Here is an 18,902-nt window from a genome sequence, read left to right on the forward strand (position 1 = left end):
GACGTTTGAGCTTGCTGCATTCTGATTGGCCCGTTTCAATACTCGCGGGCTACTTGAACTGAGACAGCCACAAAAATCAAACCAAGCAGCTGCACAACACAAAAAAAAAGCAACAAGGCGCCGTCGTTTGACTTCATAGAAGCGTCTTTTGTGGGCTCTCCGTGGCGTGTCGAGGGGTTTAGCTGACCGGCATGGCGCGGTTTCTGTAGTTTAGGACTGTTGCATGATTTATTTTCGAATCTCGGTTTTGTAAAACGCCGCTGGCAACTGTTTATATTGTTTTTGTCCGGATCTCAACAGCTCACTTCTTCCAGCTTCCCTGGTTTGTCTGCGCATCCATGCTTTATTTGTTACTCACGTGCGAATTGCTTGATCAGTGATCTTAAGCGACATCAAAAGCTGCTCTTTAAAGGCTTTCAAACGTCGATCGATCTTGCGGGTCGATTTGAGTCGGTCTGCTGCTGTAAGGATGTCATCTGTCGGTCAAACGCAAGGAAGCGCGGTTCAAGATTCGGGGGCAGAAATTCACAATCAAGAAAACATGCTCTCGCGACTACGCGGCGCAGCGAAGAACAGAATTGAAAATCGGGAAAATGTCAACCCTAAACCGGGCAACAGGACCGTGCTGGGCGCCCTGGAGAACAATCCGCGCCGACAGCCCGTGCTGCGAGGCGCTAAACAGGTTAGAGCACGCATGGCACATGACTATGAAATGTGCTTCTGTTATAGACCGATTTCATCAGCTTGGGTGCAGCATGTATAAGTATACATTCCAGCAATCAATCTTTTGATTTAACAAGCGATAATTTCATAATATTGATTCGATTAACTGAACGTTGCTTTAGCCGAGCCAGTTAAAGTGCTCGCATCCATAGTTTTTCCTTTTTCAATGTCGAAAACCTCAGTCTCGTTCCCTTTTGATTGCTCTTTTGGGTCAAACCGCCTTTATGGCGCCACAGTTTAAAATGAAATGCGATGTTAAATACCCGCAGTTCATTCCCTCCCAATGCGCAGACCGCCATTTTACAAACCCGTTCACTACTAGTAAACCGGGTTGGCTGGTTAGTTAAAGGGGTAGTCAACCAAAAATTTGTAACCGTTGTTCCCTCACTTTCCAGAGGTTTTATTTATATACGTTCGGTGTGCAGCAAAATATTGTGACTGAGGCTGTCATTCTGCCAAACATCAACCTTTTTTTTTCTTCCCCACATGAGATTTGCATAGTTTTGTTACTTTCCACTTGCCTGGGCCCTGCAACAGGTGCTTTTTTTGTTGTGGTTTAAAAATGTAGCTTAATTCATGATTCATTACACCATTGGGGGAAAATAGTTTAGTATGGTGTGTGCCTTTTTTTAAAAAAAAAAAAAAAAAATTAACCCAAACCAGCTCTTGAATGTCATTTTTCGGTGTCCTCATTTCACATCAGCATGTTTATTTTTGATTGCATGTTACCTTAGCTACAATTCATCAACTTGTATTTACAAACCTTCAAACTTGGAATTGGTCGAATTGACCTGCCACGTGATGAAGCTACTGCACAAAGGGCCTGTAATTGTCCGTGTAGTATGGTGGTAATTTTACCAACACTAATCCAGTTTTCTGTTTTCAGGTCTCTGCTCCCCAAGTAATTGTATGTAAATCTGAAGAAAATGGCAGAAGCTTTGGAGAGAAGCCCTCCACAAGGCCACCTGCTTTTCAGATCCATGTGGATGAGCCTGATGGTGCGTGCTCTAAGAAACTGTCTACCCAAAGAGCAACCATGGATTGTTCCCCCCTCACACTAAATCCCACTGTAACCCGCCTAAGGCAGCCCCTTGCCACTATCGATCTACCCATGGAGGCCAGTTTTGGTAAGAAACAGCTGACGTTGCTCTGCCTTGTTGCTCTGTATAGAAACCTGAAATAACATGTATAATTCTCAATGAATAGATTCTCCCATGGATATGTCAATAATTGATGGTGAGGAGAGGCCCACAAATGTCAATGAAGTCTCAGATTATGCAACAGAAATACATGCACACTTGCGGGAAATGGAGGTAAGGGTATGCAAGTTAAATGTTGCATGTCAATTTTAATCTCCCCTTTTAATGACATTCTCTATAAATTGGCTCAGTATTTAATTTTTTTTTTTAATTTTTGTGCCACACAGGTCAAGTCAAAACCAAAAGCAGGTTACATGAAGAAACAGCCTGACATCACAAATAGCATGCGCGCTATTCTGGTGGACTGGTTAGTGGAGGTGGGAGAGGAGTACAAGCTCCAGAATGAGACCCTGTACCTGGCTGTGAACTACATCGACCGTTTTTTGTCTTCCATGTCTGTCCTGAGAGGGAAACTGCAACTGGTTGGCACAGCTGCGATGCTTTTGGCTTCGTAAGTACCACTGCCTTAATGTCTGACTGCACAACCTCCCCCTTCCCCTTGCCGTTCTCCGTGCTCACACTTCTCTGTTTGACTGTAGGAAGTTTGAGGAGATCTATCCCCCAGAGGTGGCAGAATTTGTTTACATCACTGATGACACCTACACAAAAAAACAAGTGTTGAGGATGGAGCATCTGGTGCTAACAGTTCTCTCGTTTGATCTTGCCGCTCCAACAATCAATCAGTTCCTCACCCAGTATTTCTTGCACCAACCTGTGAGCAGCAAAGTGGAAAGCTTGTCAATGGTGAGAAGTGCTTCCTGCAGTTCAGTAGTTACATCGTTTTGATTCCCTGTTGTCGCATGAAATTTTGACTTTTTTTCTCTTTCTCCTTCCCTTCAGTTTCTTGGTGAGCTGAGTTTGATAGATTGTGAGCCCTTCCTGAAGTACCTCCCATCTCAAACTGCTGCTGCAGCTTTCTTTTTAGCCAATCACACTATTGCAGGTGGATCATGGGTAGGTCTGCACAATTTAACTAGTATGTTGGCCTTTGTAAAGCTGTTTGTTGGGTAGAAGAGCCCTTGGCTACCTGCTGGTTTAGAAGTGCTTTAACATCCAATTTGATACCTTGACAAGTGGGTTTCAGTTTTTTCCTCAACCCTCTCTCTGGCAGGCGAAGGCACTCGTTGAGATGACTGGCTACACTTTGGATGATCTTATGCCGTGCATTCAGGATCTACATCAGACCTACCTCGGTGCTTCTCAGCATGCACAGCAAGCCGTTAGGGAAAAATACAAGGGCTCAAAGTAAGTTTGCTTTCTCTACATGTTCAGCAGCAGTGTTGACAATGGCTAATGCTTGCTTCTGGTTTCCTCCCAGGTACCATGAAGTCTCTCTCATTGAGCCTCCAGAGAAGCTGATGCTGAATTAACCAGCTTGTCAACATTGTTCATTGGTCCCATACTTCCTAAGGGAATTGTGCACCCTTTGTCTTCCCTCCCTTCCCCATAACTCCAATAACTGAAGCCATGGCCTCAATTTCAGGGGAATGGTGAGATCTTTAGTGATATGTACATTTTTATCTGCAATCCTTCAGGATTGCACTTTTTTTTTTTTTATATAATGCTTGATACAACCAGATATTTGTACATTAGGTAATCAAGCATTGTTTTAATATTTCAGTGTATTCTATTTTTATGAAGACTCCCAGCATTGCACTTTTTTTTTTTTTTTTTGTTTGTTTGTTTCCCATCTTAATTAAAGTGCTGCTGGCCTTTTTAATGTGCTTTTGTCTTGTTTCTACTAATGTTTGATGCTCTAAGGTCTGCATAATGCTCCGATACACAGTAAAACCAAATGTGAGATTACTGCTTCTTGGGTCTAGTCTTAGCACGAAACAGGCAAGTGATTTCTCCTGTCACCCGAATGCTTAATGGACTTGCCCAACCTGTTAAATTGGGTTGTTACAAAAATTGTCATTGTTAAAGTGCATTACAGGGTGCAATACATTTCACAAATTAAACTTGTGATTTATTCAAAGTTATCCTTGCAATTTATTTACTAAAGTGAAGCACTGGTTAAGGCAAAACTAAATTTGAAATCTTGTGCTGTTTCAAGGTGTCTTGTGCTCCTGCAAAAATAGGAATGTTACAATTAAATCTTAAGTAGGTGGCCTTTTTTGTTAAGTGCACCTGTTTAATGGGTGGTTGATCCCAATGTAACTTTAATGTGAAAATCAAACAATTTAGTCAACATTTGAAATGGATCGAAAACCCTTTGTTCTAAAACAATACCTGTTCTTTAGGCCAACTGGGCCTGTATTCACAACATCTTAAAGCTAAAAGTAGCTCTTAACTTGCTGGTTTAGGACAATCTTAAATTGTGGCCATGGACTAATGTCTGTTGTTGGCACTCTACCTTGGAATATAAACATTCTAGAAACATTAAGAGCTCAATAACATCAAATGTATCACCTTTAGGGTTTGGAGGTTATTCCTTTAAAAAAAAAAAAAAACTTGCCTAAATGTAACAGCTGTCCAGTTTGCATGTTACTATCAGCCATGGTTATTCTGTTAATTAACTTATATATTTGAATATAGCGATTAACATTTTATTTTAAACTTTGAATATGGCAACATATTAGTGCTCCATATCAGCTCTATTGCTTAAATTTTAACTGAAATTAAAAAGTAATTGGTAGCTGTGCCTTTTAATTTCATATTTGATTTTATTCATCTACATAGACCATAGTTATAAACAGAGGCAATAAATATAGCGACAACATGCCTTGAACAAGCAAATAATTGACAAATTCTCAAATGCAGTTACAACTTGCCCTGACAATGAACAGCATTGAAGGCATAAACAGTTGAGTATAGGGCTCTATGCAGTAGATGAGAATCACAGAATATCTGACAACACCTCGATCATATGTTCACATGAAAAAGGCATCCTTCGCGTAACATCTGAAATGTCCTGAACCCAAATGGCATTCAGACCATTGTCAACTACTGGGAAAGGCTCAGGGCAAAGTACATTAAGATTTTCAAGGTAATCCAGTACAATAAAAAAAAACTTAGCAAGAACATATAAAAATGGAAACAAAACAGACAAGCCTAATGACTGCTGAAATGTGATTTCTCAATGTGGTGTGTTTTCATTAGAAAGACAAGCTATTAAGAGCTATATCTATTTACCCTAACAGTTAAGATTAGACATCTCAAGGGCTTCTCTCTACCCCCTGAAAATCAATATGAATATAAAAGCTCTAATGAACTGAAAACAGTTGTACCCCTTAGAAATATGCTCCCAGAGATACATCATCTTGCTGTTTTGTTTTTTGGATAAAGTCTGTCAGATTGATAGTCTCTCCAAACATAGTAAACGCCTCAGTGCAGAGGAGGACATCCATCTCTGAGTGATCAGACTTGGCCATCTTGTTTGTAAGTCAATCTCAAAACTGTCCCAATCTGTGAACTGTGTGTAGTGGTATGTGTATGTTAGTTAGACACCGGTGGGAGCAAGGCGGCTGATGAAAGCAATGCTGTTGAGGCACATCCGCCTGAAGAAGGCCGGACAGCTGGGCTTCATCACAAAATGCTCCAGCAAAATCCTCAGCTCTGTGAACAGAGTCCTGACAGGACAAGAATGCAAATATGAGATACACTTCTATATTTATTATGCATTAAAAAATTACTCTGCTTTTCATTAAATGGAGAACAGCGTGCATTACCCGTATTTTCAGTAAAGTGCGCGTGTGTACATCTAACACTAGTCAGTGTTTACATGAGATACAAGTTTCTTACCGGCAGTATGGGTTGCGTCTTGAAGCATAGCGCAGAGTGAGAAACCTGTAGTAGATGAACGGCTGAAGCAAGCTGCCCTGACCACTGTGAATCACAAAGCAGACATCATTCAATCTTTATTACAAGAAACACGGCATGGTAAAAATCATGCTTTTTACCACCAACAAACCACCCAATAAAATATTAAAACTTCAAGAAAAAAAAAAAAAAAATTATCTGCACAATCCGATTATCATTTTTAGCAAATAAAAATTAAACTACCTAAAACATGCCTCATATCCAGGCTGTGAAATCTTTAATAATTTTATAAAAGAAACTCAACTTACATTGTTGTTTTTTCAAGAATATTTACTAGACTGAAACATTTTAGGTTTACATTTTTTTTAAATAACGTTAAAATGTGAGTATCTAATATAAATAAGGGTTTTGAGGAATGTTTATTTGTACATGCAGTTGCATTGCATCATATGTTTTGACCCAACAATAAATACTACTGATATTTATATGCATTTATATTAGAAGCTTATACACTATTACAAAGATCTCACTGATTTTCATCACAAGCTATCAGAATGTCATATTTTTTGGTCGTATAAATAACATCTACTAGAAATTAAAATTTTTTGCTAGGTTTGGGGTTACTTATTATACTACATGAGTCAGAAAAGCCATACCTGAAGAGCATAAAGACTGTGGCTGGCATCAAGAAGATCTCATTGCAAGCAATAAACTTCAAGATGTTCTGCTGATTGGCTGTGAGCTTGTTCAAAAAGTTTCTCACAAACATAAGGCTATTTGGGCCCATGGCCTGAAAACAGATGAAACAGACGCAAATCTCAGGAATGAATTATGACAAATACACATCTCAGCGATATAAATCAAAAGGACAGAGACTTACATCAAGGACTTTTTTAGTGTAGGTGGTGGCATGGAGAAGTGAGAAAAGGAACACTGGAAAAATGCTCACTAAGAACAAAAGTCAAGGATACTTAAAGACAAAATGATGCTGCAACAGACGAAAAACATATTTCCCCCAAACTATTTCCTTTGAGAAAGGATACTTGTGATTGGGTAGGAGTTGACTAGGATGAGGGAGTAGAGGAGATAGTGGCAGCTGTCCTCCTGTAAGGCCTGGGCCAGGAAGGCTCTGCTCAGCTGAAAGTGAGGAAGTCTCTGGTGCAAACGCAGAGCGCTGGTCAAGGCGTTTGCCAGCAATGCCCTCTGATAGAAGTTAGTAGCTGTATGAGGCCTGGACAGAGGAAAAAAAAACAATTCTTCATCCAATATCTGACTCAAACAGACATTTGAGAGTGTTGATGTGTCTTTACTATGCTAAATAGTCCTTATATTACTAATGTCATCTCACAAAGTATAATATTTTTACTGCCTACTGTGTTTGGGACCAACACTCAATTCTTAAAATGTTTAATTTAGGGTGAAGAATGTGAATGCGTTTTGTAAAAGCTGTACAAATTTGAGCTGTACAAATATGAAATATACAAGAACTTACGAAATATTCAACATTGAGAATTGAGATTGTCTTCTGAATCATCCGAGGCAAATTCACTTTAAAATTTCACTTTTAATCAAGTTGGGTTGCACTAGATAGTAGGGATGTTTTTTTTCTAGTCTCTGACAGACAAAAGATTTTTTTGAATGGAATTCAGTGTGGGTAAATTTCATTTGATCATTTAAGAAGTTGCACCCAGTTTTTGAATAAAACAGCATGGTAAAAAAAAAAGCTTGTGAAAATGCCTTGTAAAAGAACATGACTCACCCAAGCAGTGGCAGAATGAACATGATGGAGCAGTAGACAGTGAACAGCCGTGACAACCACATAGCTGTTTCCAGCTTATTACTCAAGAGGAATTGCTGCAATACATGAATATGTTGACGAGTCAAGGTTATAATGATTTTATGAACTTTAAAATGCATTTTTTTATAAAAAGCAACAACAACATAAATATACATACATTTATATATATATATATATATATATATATATATATATATATATATATATATATATATATATATATATATATATATATATATATATACATACACACATACACACACACAGTAACTTACCACAGGGCCTGCCTGAGGAGGTGGACTCCTTTGCTCTGTGTCTGCCATCTTTCATATATTATAAGGCTCTATTTCTTGAGAGAAATAAACACAATAAGCTTGGATGCAGAATTTCAGGGGGAAAAAAACATCAAACATTCAAGTAGGCAGGTTGGTTATTAACTCCAGAAATGAAGAAAAGCACAAAGTGACTTGAGTTAATCTTTCTAAACCCTGAAACAGTTCTTAAGCAGTTAGTCTTTGTGTAGTTTGCCAGGTGTGGGGGTGGGCAAAACACAAGTACGTTAGCTCTAACTAGCTCGACACTTGTTAATTATGCTTATTAAAACATGACGCTTTCTTAGTAGTTTGTTGATTAAAAAATACTGTATTGTTTATCACCAAGGCACTATTACAAATCTGCAGGAGATACATGCATGCTGTTCAGCCAACGCAGAACTACTCTTCTCAATGTAAACGCTGAATGACTAGTCATGACAACTGAAAAATCAACCGGCACAAATTACAGATTTGTAAATATTATTGAACACGTCAATCGTTGCCAGTTTCTTTTAAAATACGCAAATATTAACACAAGAATGGTCCTTCGTGTAGTCATAAAGTAGCCCATTAATTTCAATTGAAATATGTCGGAAAAATCTAGAACACTTGATTACCAAGAGAAGCTAACAATGTAGCCGACAAGCTAACTCTTCACATAGACGCCGACTACAACCACTGACAGCCCTGAAATTTCAGGAACTTATGCGCCTATTTACGAAAAAACGAATTGTATCAATACCTGCACTATGTTGTTGATTATCAGGGTTTGTGAGAAGGTAAAATTTGGCTTTAATTTCACCGCTCGGGGCGCACACGCTTCACTCCGGAATCACGCAAGCGAGAGGTTGGTCAGCTGAGTCGACCTCGCGACCTCTGAGGATTACCGAGATCTCGCGATGTTTCAGGCCCACGTGATTTGCTATTTTGCGCTATTGACTTTCAATCGATTGTTTTTTTGTTTGTTTTTTTCAAATATCTGCTTTCACTATATTTCAAATAGACTCCATATTAAAATAAATAAATGTTAAATAATAAAATGATAATCAAAGTCGTCTTTGTTACCACAAACAATATAAACCCCCACAGAGCATTGAAAATACAGTTTTCAACTCGCACACTATTATTATTATTATTTTATTTTTATTTTTTTTTGCAGTTCTGAAAAAAGTTTGAAAGAAATAAATTAAAGTGCGAGCAAGAAAGCCGGAGCCGCTCTGGAGATGCCAGAGTCAGTTCGGCGCGATCAATAGCGCTAACCTGTAGAGATCCTCGAGTCACGTGCGACCCTTCTTTAAACTCAGTGATCTCGACACAAGAAAAGGAGTGACAAAATTGGATAAGCGACAGTAGTTGTGCAATTTTCTCATGCCATAAAAGGTCAGATGTTAGTTTTTATACGCGAAGGTTATTTTGACCGTTTGCAGCTGGGTTGCTTTAAATATCTAGCATGGAACTTTTGTAGTCGCTTAAACACAATTATATATTTATCTGTTTATAATTTCCACGCGAAAAGTAAATCATGTTAACAACTGTTTGCACATCTCGGTCCCGAACCTAAACAGGTGTATGGAGACACGACACCATTCAATATTTTACAGCTTGCATATTTTTACAATGCTTTGCATTTGTGTCTGTGTGTCTTCAGATGTTGACGTTCGAGACGCTTCTCGTGAAACAGCTGCAAAAACAACAGAGCAGGGCAGAGTTCTGTGACATCGTGCTGCAGACTGGAGGTTTGACCTACATTACATCGTCTCATTCTTTTTCATCTTTCATTATGTTTACTGTACTTCCTCCACCCTGTCCAGATGTGTCAGTGCCGGTGCACAGCTGTGTGTTGTCTGCCTTCAGTCCTTGGCTCTGTGGGGCTCTGTCGGCCATGCCGTCGCCCCGAAACGGACAGAGGAGACTGATTGAAGTCCAAGCTGTGGAGTCCTGTACGTTGCTCAGTCTGGTCAGTCTGCTGTACTCGGGTCAACTGAGCGAGAACAAAGAGGAAGTCCTGTCAGCAGCCTGCAAACTCGGCATCAACATGCCTCAGCAAGTACCGAAGAGGCCTGCAACTGAACGAAACACGCAGACGGAGTGCATGAAAGAGGTGGCGGAGAGAGAGTGTCAAACCGAGGCTGTTCCTTCTGAATGCCAAAACCCCAAAGAGGCCATCGAAAGTGTTAATCTGATCAGGACATCGTCGTGGACGACCGTTCAGGGCCTCTGCCCGTACACCGATGGCTCTGACACCACACTTCAGAGCATCCAGGGTGATCCAGGGAACATACCTTCCATTCAAGTCGTGGATGTGGTCCCTGAAATTGCGGAGCGTCCCACAGCCGGCGGATCGGCCTGCTTACCCAAGGTCTATGTATGTGCCCCTTCAGCTTCATACCAACAGCCTCCAAACCCACTGCCACCTCACGCTTATCCTTCTCGTAGCACTAATGTTGAGCCGTTGGCCAGAGAGAGCCAGCCAGCATTGGGGGGCGTTTCACAGGGTGAGGAAAGGTGTGTTTTAGAAGCATTTGAGAACAACATCCCAGGTTTTATAAATTACTTTCTTGACACCAACATCACGCAGGGTGCAGGGCAAAGGGGGCAGAGTCAGAAAGGGATGAGCGGGGATGTCAAAACTGAGGGAAGGGCGACCAGGGTGCGGAGGGCGGGGGCTTGTGGAGGATTTGCTTTGAAGGAAGAAGGATTGCGATTCTGTAAAAAAGAGCAAAATATGAACAGGTGCGGAAGAGTGGCGAGGTCGGCCCGGATGGGGCAAGGCGGGGGTAGGGTTGGCAGGATCCTAGACACCAGACAGATGTTCAGAAATCAGGAGAAGCTTAAACGGAGACGACAAGGCAGAGGAGCGATGAAAGAGGAAGGAGAGAGAGGCAGATCAAGGGGCCGACCCAGGCAGAGACAGACAGGAAGCAGAGACAGATTGATAGAACCAGTGTGTGAGGTAGGTGTCTCACGACATCTTTAGATGAGGAGGTATGACTTAAAAAATAACAAATATTTTCCTTTTATTCATTTCTGTTTGAATGAATGATTTAAATGGGTCGTATCATAATAAATCAAATGATGAATACGTGAAAACATACTTGGAATACTCAAACCAAAAAGTCTGTTCAAGAACAATTAATTGTCGCTAAAATGTGCAGTGTTTTAGACCGATGAATGTGATGATGCATGACACTTGTACGTCAAATATATATTTAAAACATAAAAAATACACTACAAGTCATACGTTCGGCATCAGTAAGCCCATTAAGAATGTATTAAATAAAAATTACATTTATAACATTACAAAATCTATTTTAATAAATGCTCTTCTTTTTAACTTCGTATTCATCAAAGATGATGTTTTTTTTTACTGTGTTTACTGTTTCCACAAAAATATTAAGTTGCGCAACTGTTTTCAGTATTAATAATAATAGGAAATATTAGCTTAGCACCAAATCAGTATTTTACAATTATTTCTAAATGGTCGTCGGTGGTTGAAAATTCAGCTTACTATAAAAGTTCATAGATATGTTATATTAAAACAGAAAACGGTTATTTTATAACATTGCACATTATTACTGTTTTGCTATAGTTATTTTTAACAAATGCCTTGATGAGCATAAGATAGTTTTCATTACATTAAATGTAAAAGTATGAACGTATGATATGACCCCTTCAGATTATAAATTTAACTAAGCGGTTGCTCTAATGTTATCTGAATTAAAAAACTTGTCTCCTTTTGTTTAGGATACAGCTCCACCTCAAAGAAGGCGAAGAGGTCGCCCCCTCAAACATCCCTTGCCCAAACCAGATGTTCCCCAAAATTTCAGTCGAATTTCACCACCTGATCAGAAAACCTCGAACCCTTCAGCTCCATCCCTGTTGCATACCACAGCTCTCCCAGCAGCCAATCAGACCGGCCTCACTCAGCCAATGGACTGGCTTCTAGATGATGTTATTGCGCAGCTCCCGTTCATGCCCAGCAATCAAAATGGAATAATTGTAGATTCCAGCATGGATCACACAAGAACGCAGTCCTCAGTTAAGCTCGCAGATCTGGGTATAATCCAGTCGCAAGCTGAAGGTGAGCTGACCGACATACTTGATAGTTTTCTGAGAATGTTTGAGCAACACGTCGGTATATGTGATCCAGACGTCCAAGATGGGATGGTGCCCAGCGTAACAGATGGAAGCCGGAGCTGTGGACAGAGTTACACAGTCCACACGAATTCTGTAAACACAACACGGGGAGCGGAAGACTCATTAACCGAGAACAGACCACGAGTATCATCTGCTCGTAGGTCCCAGAAACCATCATCTCTCTGGCAGGTGTCGGGTGTGAAAATGGAGAAACCGACAGGCCTGCAAAGTGAACTGAAGACTAAATCTGGCAGGATGACCAGGAGCCAGAGTAGGAAGAGGAAGCTGGATGGTTTTGAAGAACTGCCTGGGAGAGATGAGCTCCCAGCCAAACGGAAGAGAAAAAGACAAAAAGAACAAACGGTGGAGATGAAGTTAGACTCTTCTCTACCAAAGGAGAAAAAGAGTAAGAAAAAAACTAGCAGGCTGCATAGTAAAGAAAAGTGCCTCAGCGGCACAGATGACTCCAGCTGCAGTGTTGCAAGTGCATTAAGCAAAGTCATAAATATGTCTAGTGGCCAAAATGTGAACACACAAACTTTGAAGTCTTTGGGTCGTTTAAAATCCTCGGTGTCCAATCTTGTAAAACAGAAGCAAGTGGAACATGCTAAAAGAAAGACAGCCGAGACTTTTCTAGAAGGAAATACGTTAAAGGAGCAGTGCAGTACAGGGAGATCCCAACCCAAGCTATCAGCCGTGAGGAATGCATCCACTAGGTCCTGTCCAACTCTTTCTGCTTTTGATTTAATGAAAAATATCTTGGAAAATCACCAGAAGATGGAGGAAGAGCACAAGGGAAAAGACAGCAGAATGTGGACTGTGGAAAATGAGAAAGGAAGTGAGAGGCTGACAAATACACATGAGCGTGGAGATGTGGTGAAATTGACCGAGAATAAAGAGAAGAACCCTAGAATCAGGGTTAAAGAGAACAATATAAGCAGAATAAACCAAGAAGATAAGGAAAGAAGTGGTAACCAGAGGAACATTTTTCTTCAGCAGAATCTGGCTTCAGCTAATGGTAAGAGCTCAAAATAATTTAGTCTACTGTCAAAATGTTGATATTCTTCTATGTTACTTATAGCTACTTATATTGCCTTTGCTGCCATCTAGTGTTCACATATAAGTATTTTTCACAAAAAAAGTGTCTAGATTTTTGTTATTGTATATGATAATGCTTGTCATGCCTAAATTACTTTACACCAGTGTTATTTGTTTGTTTATGTAAAGTTATGTTATATAATTTTGAATGAACTGCTTTCATAATTTGTATTTTCTATTTAATTTCCGTTTTATTTATTTTGCCATGTGCCTTTGTCATATTTTGTCTCAGTTCTACTTTTATCCATCTTAGTTCTTAAGCTTATTTTATTTCACACGATTGCCAAAACAACCTCTTGTTTGTGCTTACGTTTTTCATCTAATATTTTACCGTGTTCTGTTTTAGTTTTGAACTATAACAGCCCTGCCAATTTTAATGATTTATTTATTTTCTTATTTAGACAAGATAGTATACATTAACAGACTAATCGTTTGTAATAAAATTCTAATAATCAGTTTTTATTAACATTTTTCTCTTGTAATCATTTTTTTAAAGGTTGCAGCGTGTCAAAAGGAGAGAGACTAATGGAGGACGGCAAAAGGTGCAGCACAGAAAGCATCTTGCTTAAAAACACGACAGAGAAGTCTTTTTTCTCACATGAACAAAACCCCACCATACCCCTTGAGAAACTTGGAAACTCACAAGGGTCAATAGCCATTTCAGATGAGGATGAGGATGTTGATGTTGCGGAGGTCTCCAGCTCTTTGTCTGAGTCCTTCTCTGTGCTGCCAATCACTGCAGACGTGCTCAGCACAGAAGACAGTGAGGAAAACGACGAGATTGATGTGATAAGTTTAGGATGTAATTGAGCTTGTGCCAATTGTTGTTACTGTTTACTACCGTTTAGTTCTGAACGAATGGATGTTGGTGCATATTTGAAACACTATTTCAAATGATTAGACGTAGAACATGGGACCTTTTTCTTGTGTATATTTCAGTACATAGTTCGCACAATGTGCTCTTTCGACCTTTGGTGGCTTCGGTTTCAGGTAATATTTATACATTTATGTTCTGAAAGTTAGCATTTATTTTGTGTCTCGCAACCATGCCTCGTAATGATTGAGACTGCAGAGGGTTTTTTTTGCCATGTGCTGTATTTTGTAGCCATGCTCAAATAAAGTCATGGATCCAACCTCGGTTGTTCTTGTGTTCAAATATGGGTTTCCACGTGTTCAAAATATAAACATTGATGTAGAAATATTCTAAAATGTATTTAAAATACATGCCAAGTATACTACGAATACATTTACATATTTATGCACCCTATAATCATACTTTATAACTGGTATATTTAAAGTCTAATAAATTGGAACAACTCATTTCTCATTAAAAAACATTATGGGCTTAATATTGTGCACAAGTAGTTCTCCAAATAAAGTTTAATTATAATTTTTAGATCTGTAAGTCTCCAAGTCATATGTAAATATGTTAATTGGTCTGAACTGAGTATGAAATAAATGCACTGTAAACATATTACTTAGGGAAACTCATCTGCATTGTTTTAATTAGAAGCATCAGCGGTGATTTACTAAGAATTCAGGAAAAAGGTGTAACACCTTTCTTAAACTATCTACTCTTTGTGGTCAAATACTAGTAATGTTACCATATATAAGATATGATATTATATTAATTAACTGGATTATGGATTGGTTATAATGAAATGAATGTAACTCACATCCTCACACACAATAATTGCACAGAACTGAGTCACTGAGTGAACACAAGTTTATTTATTAAGCATTTATTTGTCTGTGTTGTTTTTGTCCTCCTCCTACACATTACACCTGAGCTGCTCTCAGCCAGTCCCCCTCCAGGGATATGGCCTAACTTAGCTTTGGATTGAATTGGTTGTGTAGAGCACCTCCAGAGGGTGTTGTTTATCACCAGACATTAGTCATAGTCAGAAATGTGATTGGCACCCTCGTGTAAAACATGATGTTATGTGTTCCTAGCAATAAAAAGACACTCGTTAGGAAAAACAGTGTGAGAGTATGTATGTGTGAGGTGTGTTTTTCGGGCGGCAGGGTGATCGGTGTAGTGTCCCCTGGTGAACCTGAGCTCTTAGTGCTGGATTCTGCGAATGGACTGGATCTGAGGGGTCTGGCTGTGGGATCCCCAGTTCCTCCAGTGCTGATAGTCTCCGCTATGCCTCTCACACTCCATGATGTACTGCCTTCCCCTGTATCCTGGGAACTCGTAACACACCCAGCTGCGCACAGAGATGGAGAAATGAGGGTCGGGTATTTCCGTGTTGAAATGAAAGAAATAATGGGGAAATAGAGAGAAGAGACTCACCCTCCGCATTGCACATGCATGGAGCCCACTTCAGGACTACACCATCCCATGGCCTGCAGAGAGGGGTAGTCGTCACACAGCTCCACACAGCGGCCCAGGAAGTTCTCCCTCTCGAAAATGGTCATGCGACTGCTCTGGTGGGACTGAGGGGAGAGAGAGAGAGAGATATCAGACCCCACATATCCACAAAATCAAGTGATTTTATCAGTGTTGTTGTTGTTAACTAAAACTTCAACAGGAATTGTTGTGCACTTAAAAATCAGCTGTTAGCTGCATTAAAATAAAAGATGTTTAGTCTTTGTCCCAAGACCTTAGACCTTTTTGTTTTGATCAAATTTTTTCGGTGTGCTGACAACTTCAGCTACTTGATTGACAACTAAAACTGTTATGACATTTTCTGTTGATTGAATTAAAGCTAAAAGAAATAAAAGAAAAATATTTAATAAAAAAACTTGTCTTGTTAAGCATTCTAGTAAAACTAGAATCAAATAATAGAATAAATCTAGAAAAATAATAAATAATAAGGCTAAATAGACCAAAGAAATTCAATTTAATGATACTGTTATTGTACCGTTATTGTTTAACTCATTTAAAAAGGTTAAGAGATTAATAAATAGTACTTAAAAATAAATAGTGAATACATAAATAATATTTCAAAAAAATATGTTAATAGCGAAAGAGAAATAAATGTTAATAGAGAAAGACTCTAGTCATACAAATATATAAAAATACATATGGTTAACTTTACATGAAAACATACAATATGCTTGCATGATGTGATATATACTATATAGGCAATCTCAACTAGTTGACCTATTGAGACTGGCATGCTGAGATCACATGACCAGACCAATTCATCTTGTTCTATTTGAATAAATCCTGTTATGGACACTTGCACTTGCTAAATATATATATATATATATATATATATATATATATATATATATATATATATATATATATATATATATATATATATATATATATATGCATACAGTCCAGCACAAAACACAATACGCTTTTAAGATTTGTAGTATATAGTATAAGGGAGTGAATAACTCACAGCGCAGTAGACAGGTCTGAAAGACATGAGTCTCTCCACGTGGTATGACAGGTTCCCACTGTAGGCATCCCAGTGAGGATACTCTCCTCTCTCCAGGATGAACTGCTGTCCCTGGAAGTCGTGGTGCTCATAACCCACCCAGCTGCAGAAAGAGAGCACATCCAGTCAAACACGGGGATGCACAGTTAGTGGAAATCTTTTCCTAGTGCATACTGTATATTGTTGACAAACGCTGTCACTCACGCGCCACTCTCAACGCGAATAGAACGGATGTTGTCGAAGCCACACTCCTGGATGTTGCAGCATTCTGAGGTGAACTCCTGACATTTTCCCTGGAAGTGTTCCTGCTCAAACACAGTCACCTAGCAGAACAAAAGCACAAAAGTTAAGTGATTTCCTATAACATACGTGCAAAAATTCTTCATACCATATCCTAATGATCTATTAGATGCAGGAGTAGAATAACTGCTATTTATATTACATTCCTGGGTATTTCAAAAGGGACTAAAATGTGTGTGTGTGTGTGTGTGTGTGTGTGTGTGTGTGTGTGTGTGTGTGTGTGTGTGTGTGTTAACGGCAGTTTACCTTGAAGAAAGGAGCCATTCCCATGCCATAGTTGATCATGGGCTGCATCATGGCGGATCGAGTGAACCTATACATCTTTATATCTAAAAATGTAATACAAAAAAACAACAACATCTTTAGTCCAAAAAAACCCCACTGAAATGTGATGAACAAAACAACATAGGCTTTTATAAGTAGACTGTATTATCATTAGCCTATTACAGATTTAATAAAATTACTTAAAACATATAGCAATCGATATATTAGCTTAATTCGTTGCTTGATTAATAAACTAGCTATAATTTGTGATAAAATGTAAACTCTTAAAGTAAAGTAAAAACTGTTCGCATAATGTGGCCGTACTGAGAAGATGTTTGCAAAGTAGACCATACTAAATGTAGAATTGTGCCATGAGCTCCGTGAGATGTAATTTGGGATCTTACCGTTTTTAGTCACTGAGCTCGAGTGTGGCACGCGCCTTAACGCCGGTTTCGCGTGGAGCTTTGAGAGAACCTGGCGCTTCGGTTTTATACCGGCCGCAGCGCGCCGTGCGCGTGAAGTGCGTTCTGACGGGCGCGCGGCACAGACCGCAAGGTCGCCAGCTCAGCACATACTATAGAAGTGCCACATGGCTGTTGTGAGCCCATTCACTGGCAAGTGCAGCGCAGTGTTTTGGGTGAAAGCTGGGCACACAAAGGGCTGGGTCCCAGTATGTTCGCGCAGGTCAGCACTCCTGCTCACAATGAGCGTGAAACAGCAGGATTAGCTCAGCAGAGTAAAACTTGCTCCAGCTGAGCGTGGGTTTGGGCTGCTGCGCGTGCAGTGGGGAAACTTCAGTTTTCGTGCAAGTTACCGATTTAGCTGCAAGGATGTAACATTTACATCAAGACTGGAGACCAAAGATTGTACAGTGTGTCATTAAATAAACACATGTTGACGAGCCTAAATATGCCCTCTCAAGATTTTACAACTTGTTTTCTGGGACATATTATATATATATATATATATATATATATATATATATATATATATATATATATATATATATATATATATATATATATATATATTATTTATTTATTTATTTATTTATTTTTAAACACCCCTCTGTAAAACACTGTAAAATACCAGAAGGATAATCTTACTTTATACGCCCAAAACATAGATGAACCCATAATGAACCCTAAGGGTAACATGTTCACACAATATTCATGTTAAATTAGCAGATGATTGTTCATTGTTGTTTTCTGTTGTTCAGTGTTTTTATACACTCATAGTGTATTCATTTTAGATTTTTTTCATGCTGTTTTTATTATTATTATTCACTCTAATTTATTTATATCGCATATTGTGATATATACATATTTTGTGTATGTATAAAGTATAAGACTTTTATTTTATTTTATTATTTTGTCTTATTTGTGGTCGCCCCAGTAGCCTACTACACGTGCATCCTTAGCCCAAAATGTGCTGAAAATATAAAGATCATAAACGGTGACCTATAGTTAGTCTTTTGTCGTTCATATTGTTTATGTATTAAGCTCGAACGTCCAGGTTTGTGTGGTGATAAGTCTGAAGTTGTAAGTGGGTTGTTGAATTATTTTCCTCTCTGTCTATCACATACTCTCTTTCTCACTGTGTGCTGATGATGAGAGGCTTCTTTTCTGTGAGCGTGCTGAACGCAGCATGTTTCATTGTTTCGGTGTAATCCTCACAGACTCAGCGCCAGGGTATAAGAGCTGAGAGCATGGTCAGACACAAACACTCTCAGAGTGAACCCTGGGTACGGACACACACTCACTGAACATACAGGTAAGACATCACAATATACACTCACACACACGCACATTAAACTTTAACCTAACAGCTTAGAGAGTACAAGAGGCAAGTTTTGATTTGCAACATCACCATCAACAACATCCTACACTTCCCTTCGTCCCTACCACTT

The 18,902-nt window shown here is 39.2% G+C and overlaps 4 protein-coding genes across 4 annotated transcripts; 2 read left to right on the top strand and 2 right to left on the bottom strand.

Moving 5' to 3' along the window:
* Window positions 1–64: 64 nt before the first annotated feature.
* On the top strand, window positions 65–3,904 carry ccna2 (cyclin A2). Its single transcript, XM_043256518.1, has 8 exons — window positions 65–682; window positions 1,610–1,850; window positions 1,930–2,036; window positions 2,150–2,373; window positions 2,462–2,666; window positions 2,763–2,876; window positions 3,034–3,167; window positions 3,241–3,904. The coding sequence occupies exons 1-8, from the start codon at window positions 470–472 to the stop codon at window positions 3,290–3,292; spliced, it is 1,290 nt and encodes a 429-aa protein (XP_043112453.1). The 5' UTR covers window positions 65–469; the 3' UTR covers window positions 3,293–3,904.
* A 664-nt stretch (window positions 3,905–4,568) lies between these two features.
* Window positions 4,569–8,671, bottom strand: tmem33 (transmembrane protein 33). Its single transcript, XM_043258043.1, has 8 exons — window positions 8,539–8,671; window positions 7,758–7,831; window positions 7,444–7,538; window positions 6,728–6,915; window positions 6,565–6,632; window positions 6,341–6,474; window positions 5,667–5,750; window positions 4,569–5,494 (listed from the first exon to the last, which is right to left on the bottom strand). Exons 2-8 carry the CDS (start codon window positions 7,803–7,805, stop codon window positions 5,365–5,367), a joined length of 747 nt encoding a protein of 248 aa, XP_043113978.1. The 5' UTR covers window positions 7,806–7,831; window positions 8,539–8,671; the 3' UTR covers window positions 4,569–5,364.
* Window positions 8,672–9,067: 396 nt separating this feature from the next.
* Window positions 9,068–14,097, top strand: LOC122357433. The gene is made up of 5 exons (XM_043256819.1): window positions 9,068–9,176; window positions 9,445–9,532; window positions 9,608–10,161; window positions 11,541–12,951; window positions 13,528–14,097. The coding sequence occupies exons 2-5, from the start codon at window positions 9,445–9,447 to the stop codon at window positions 13,839–13,841; spliced, it is 2,367 nt and encodes a 788-aa protein (XP_043112754.1). The 5' UTR covers window positions 9,068–9,176; the 3' UTR covers window positions 13,842–14,097.
* A 697-nt stretch (window positions 14,098–14,794) lies between these two features.
* cryba1l1 (crystallin, beta A1, like 1) lies at window positions 14,795–17,095 on the bottom strand. Its single transcript, XM_043257825.1, has 5 exons — window positions 16,976–17,095; window positions 16,634–16,752; window positions 16,391–16,532; window positions 15,328–15,470; window positions 14,795–15,241 (listed from the first exon to the last, which is right to left on the bottom strand). The coding sequence occupies exons 1-5, from the start codon at window positions 17,087–17,089 to the stop codon at window positions 15,094–15,096; spliced, it is 666 nt and encodes a 221-aa protein (XP_043113760.1). The 5' UTR covers window positions 17,090–17,095; the 3' UTR covers window positions 14,795–15,093.
* Window positions 17,096–18,902: the final 1,807 nt, after the last annotated feature.

The sequence above is a fragment of the Puntigrus tetrazona genome, chromosome 14 (assembly GCF_018831695.1).
Source record: "Puntigrus tetrazona isolate hp1 chromosome 14, ASM1883169v1, whole genome shotgun sequence".
Taxonomy (NCBI): Eukaryota; Metazoa; Chordata; class Actinopteri; order Cypriniformes; family Cyprinidae; genus Puntigrus; species Puntigrus tetrazona.

Coding starts and splice junctions, on each gene's coding strand:
- ccna2 (XM_043256518.1), top strand. CDS start 470: ATGTCATCTGTCGGTCAAACGCAAGGAAGCGCGGTTCAAGATTCGGGG. Junction 2,037..2,149: donor CACACTTGCGGGAAATGGAG/GTAAGGGTATGC, acceptor TGTGCCACACAG/GTCAAGTCAAAACCAAAAGC. Junction 2,667..2,762: donor AAGTGGAAAGCTTGTCAATG/GTGAGAAGTGCT, acceptor CCTTCCCTTCAG/TTTCTTGGTGAGCTGAGTTT.
- LOC122357433 (XM_043256819.1), top strand. CDS start 9,445: ATGTTGACGTTCGAGACGCTTCTCGTGAAACAGCTGCAAAAACAACAG. Junction 10,162..11,540: donor CCTGCTTACCCAAGGTCTAT/GTATGTGCCCCT, acceptor CCTTTTGTTTAG/GATACAGCTCCACCTCAAAG. Junction 12,952..13,527: donor GAATCTGGCTTCAGCTAATG/GTAAGAGCTCAA, acceptor ATTTTTTTAAAG/GTTGCAGCGTGTCAAAAGGA.
- tmem33 (XM_043258043.1), bottom strand. CDS start 7,805: ATGGCAGACACAGAGCAAAGGAGTCCACCTCCTCAGGCAGGCCCTGTG. Junction 6,633..6,727: donor CAACTCCTACCCAATCACAA/GTATCCTTTCTC, acceptor TTTTGTTCTTAG/TGAGCATTTTTCCAGTGTTC. Junction 5,751..6,340: donor ACAGTCTTTATGCTCTTCAG/GTATGGCTTTTC, acceptor TGTGATTCACAG/TGGTCAGGGCAGCTTGCTTC.
- cryba1l1 (XM_043257825.1), bottom strand. CDS start 17,089: ATGTTGTTGTTTTTTTGTATTACATTTTTAGATATAAAGATGTATAGG. Junction 15,471..16,390: donor TCAGACCTGTCTACTGCGCT/GTGAGTTATTCA, acceptor CTCTCCCCTCAG/TCCCACCAGAGCAGTCGCAT. Junction 15,242..15,327: donor ATGCATGTGCAATGCGGAGG/GTGAGTCTCTTC, acceptor CTCTGTGCGCAG/CTGGGTGTGTTACGAGTTCC.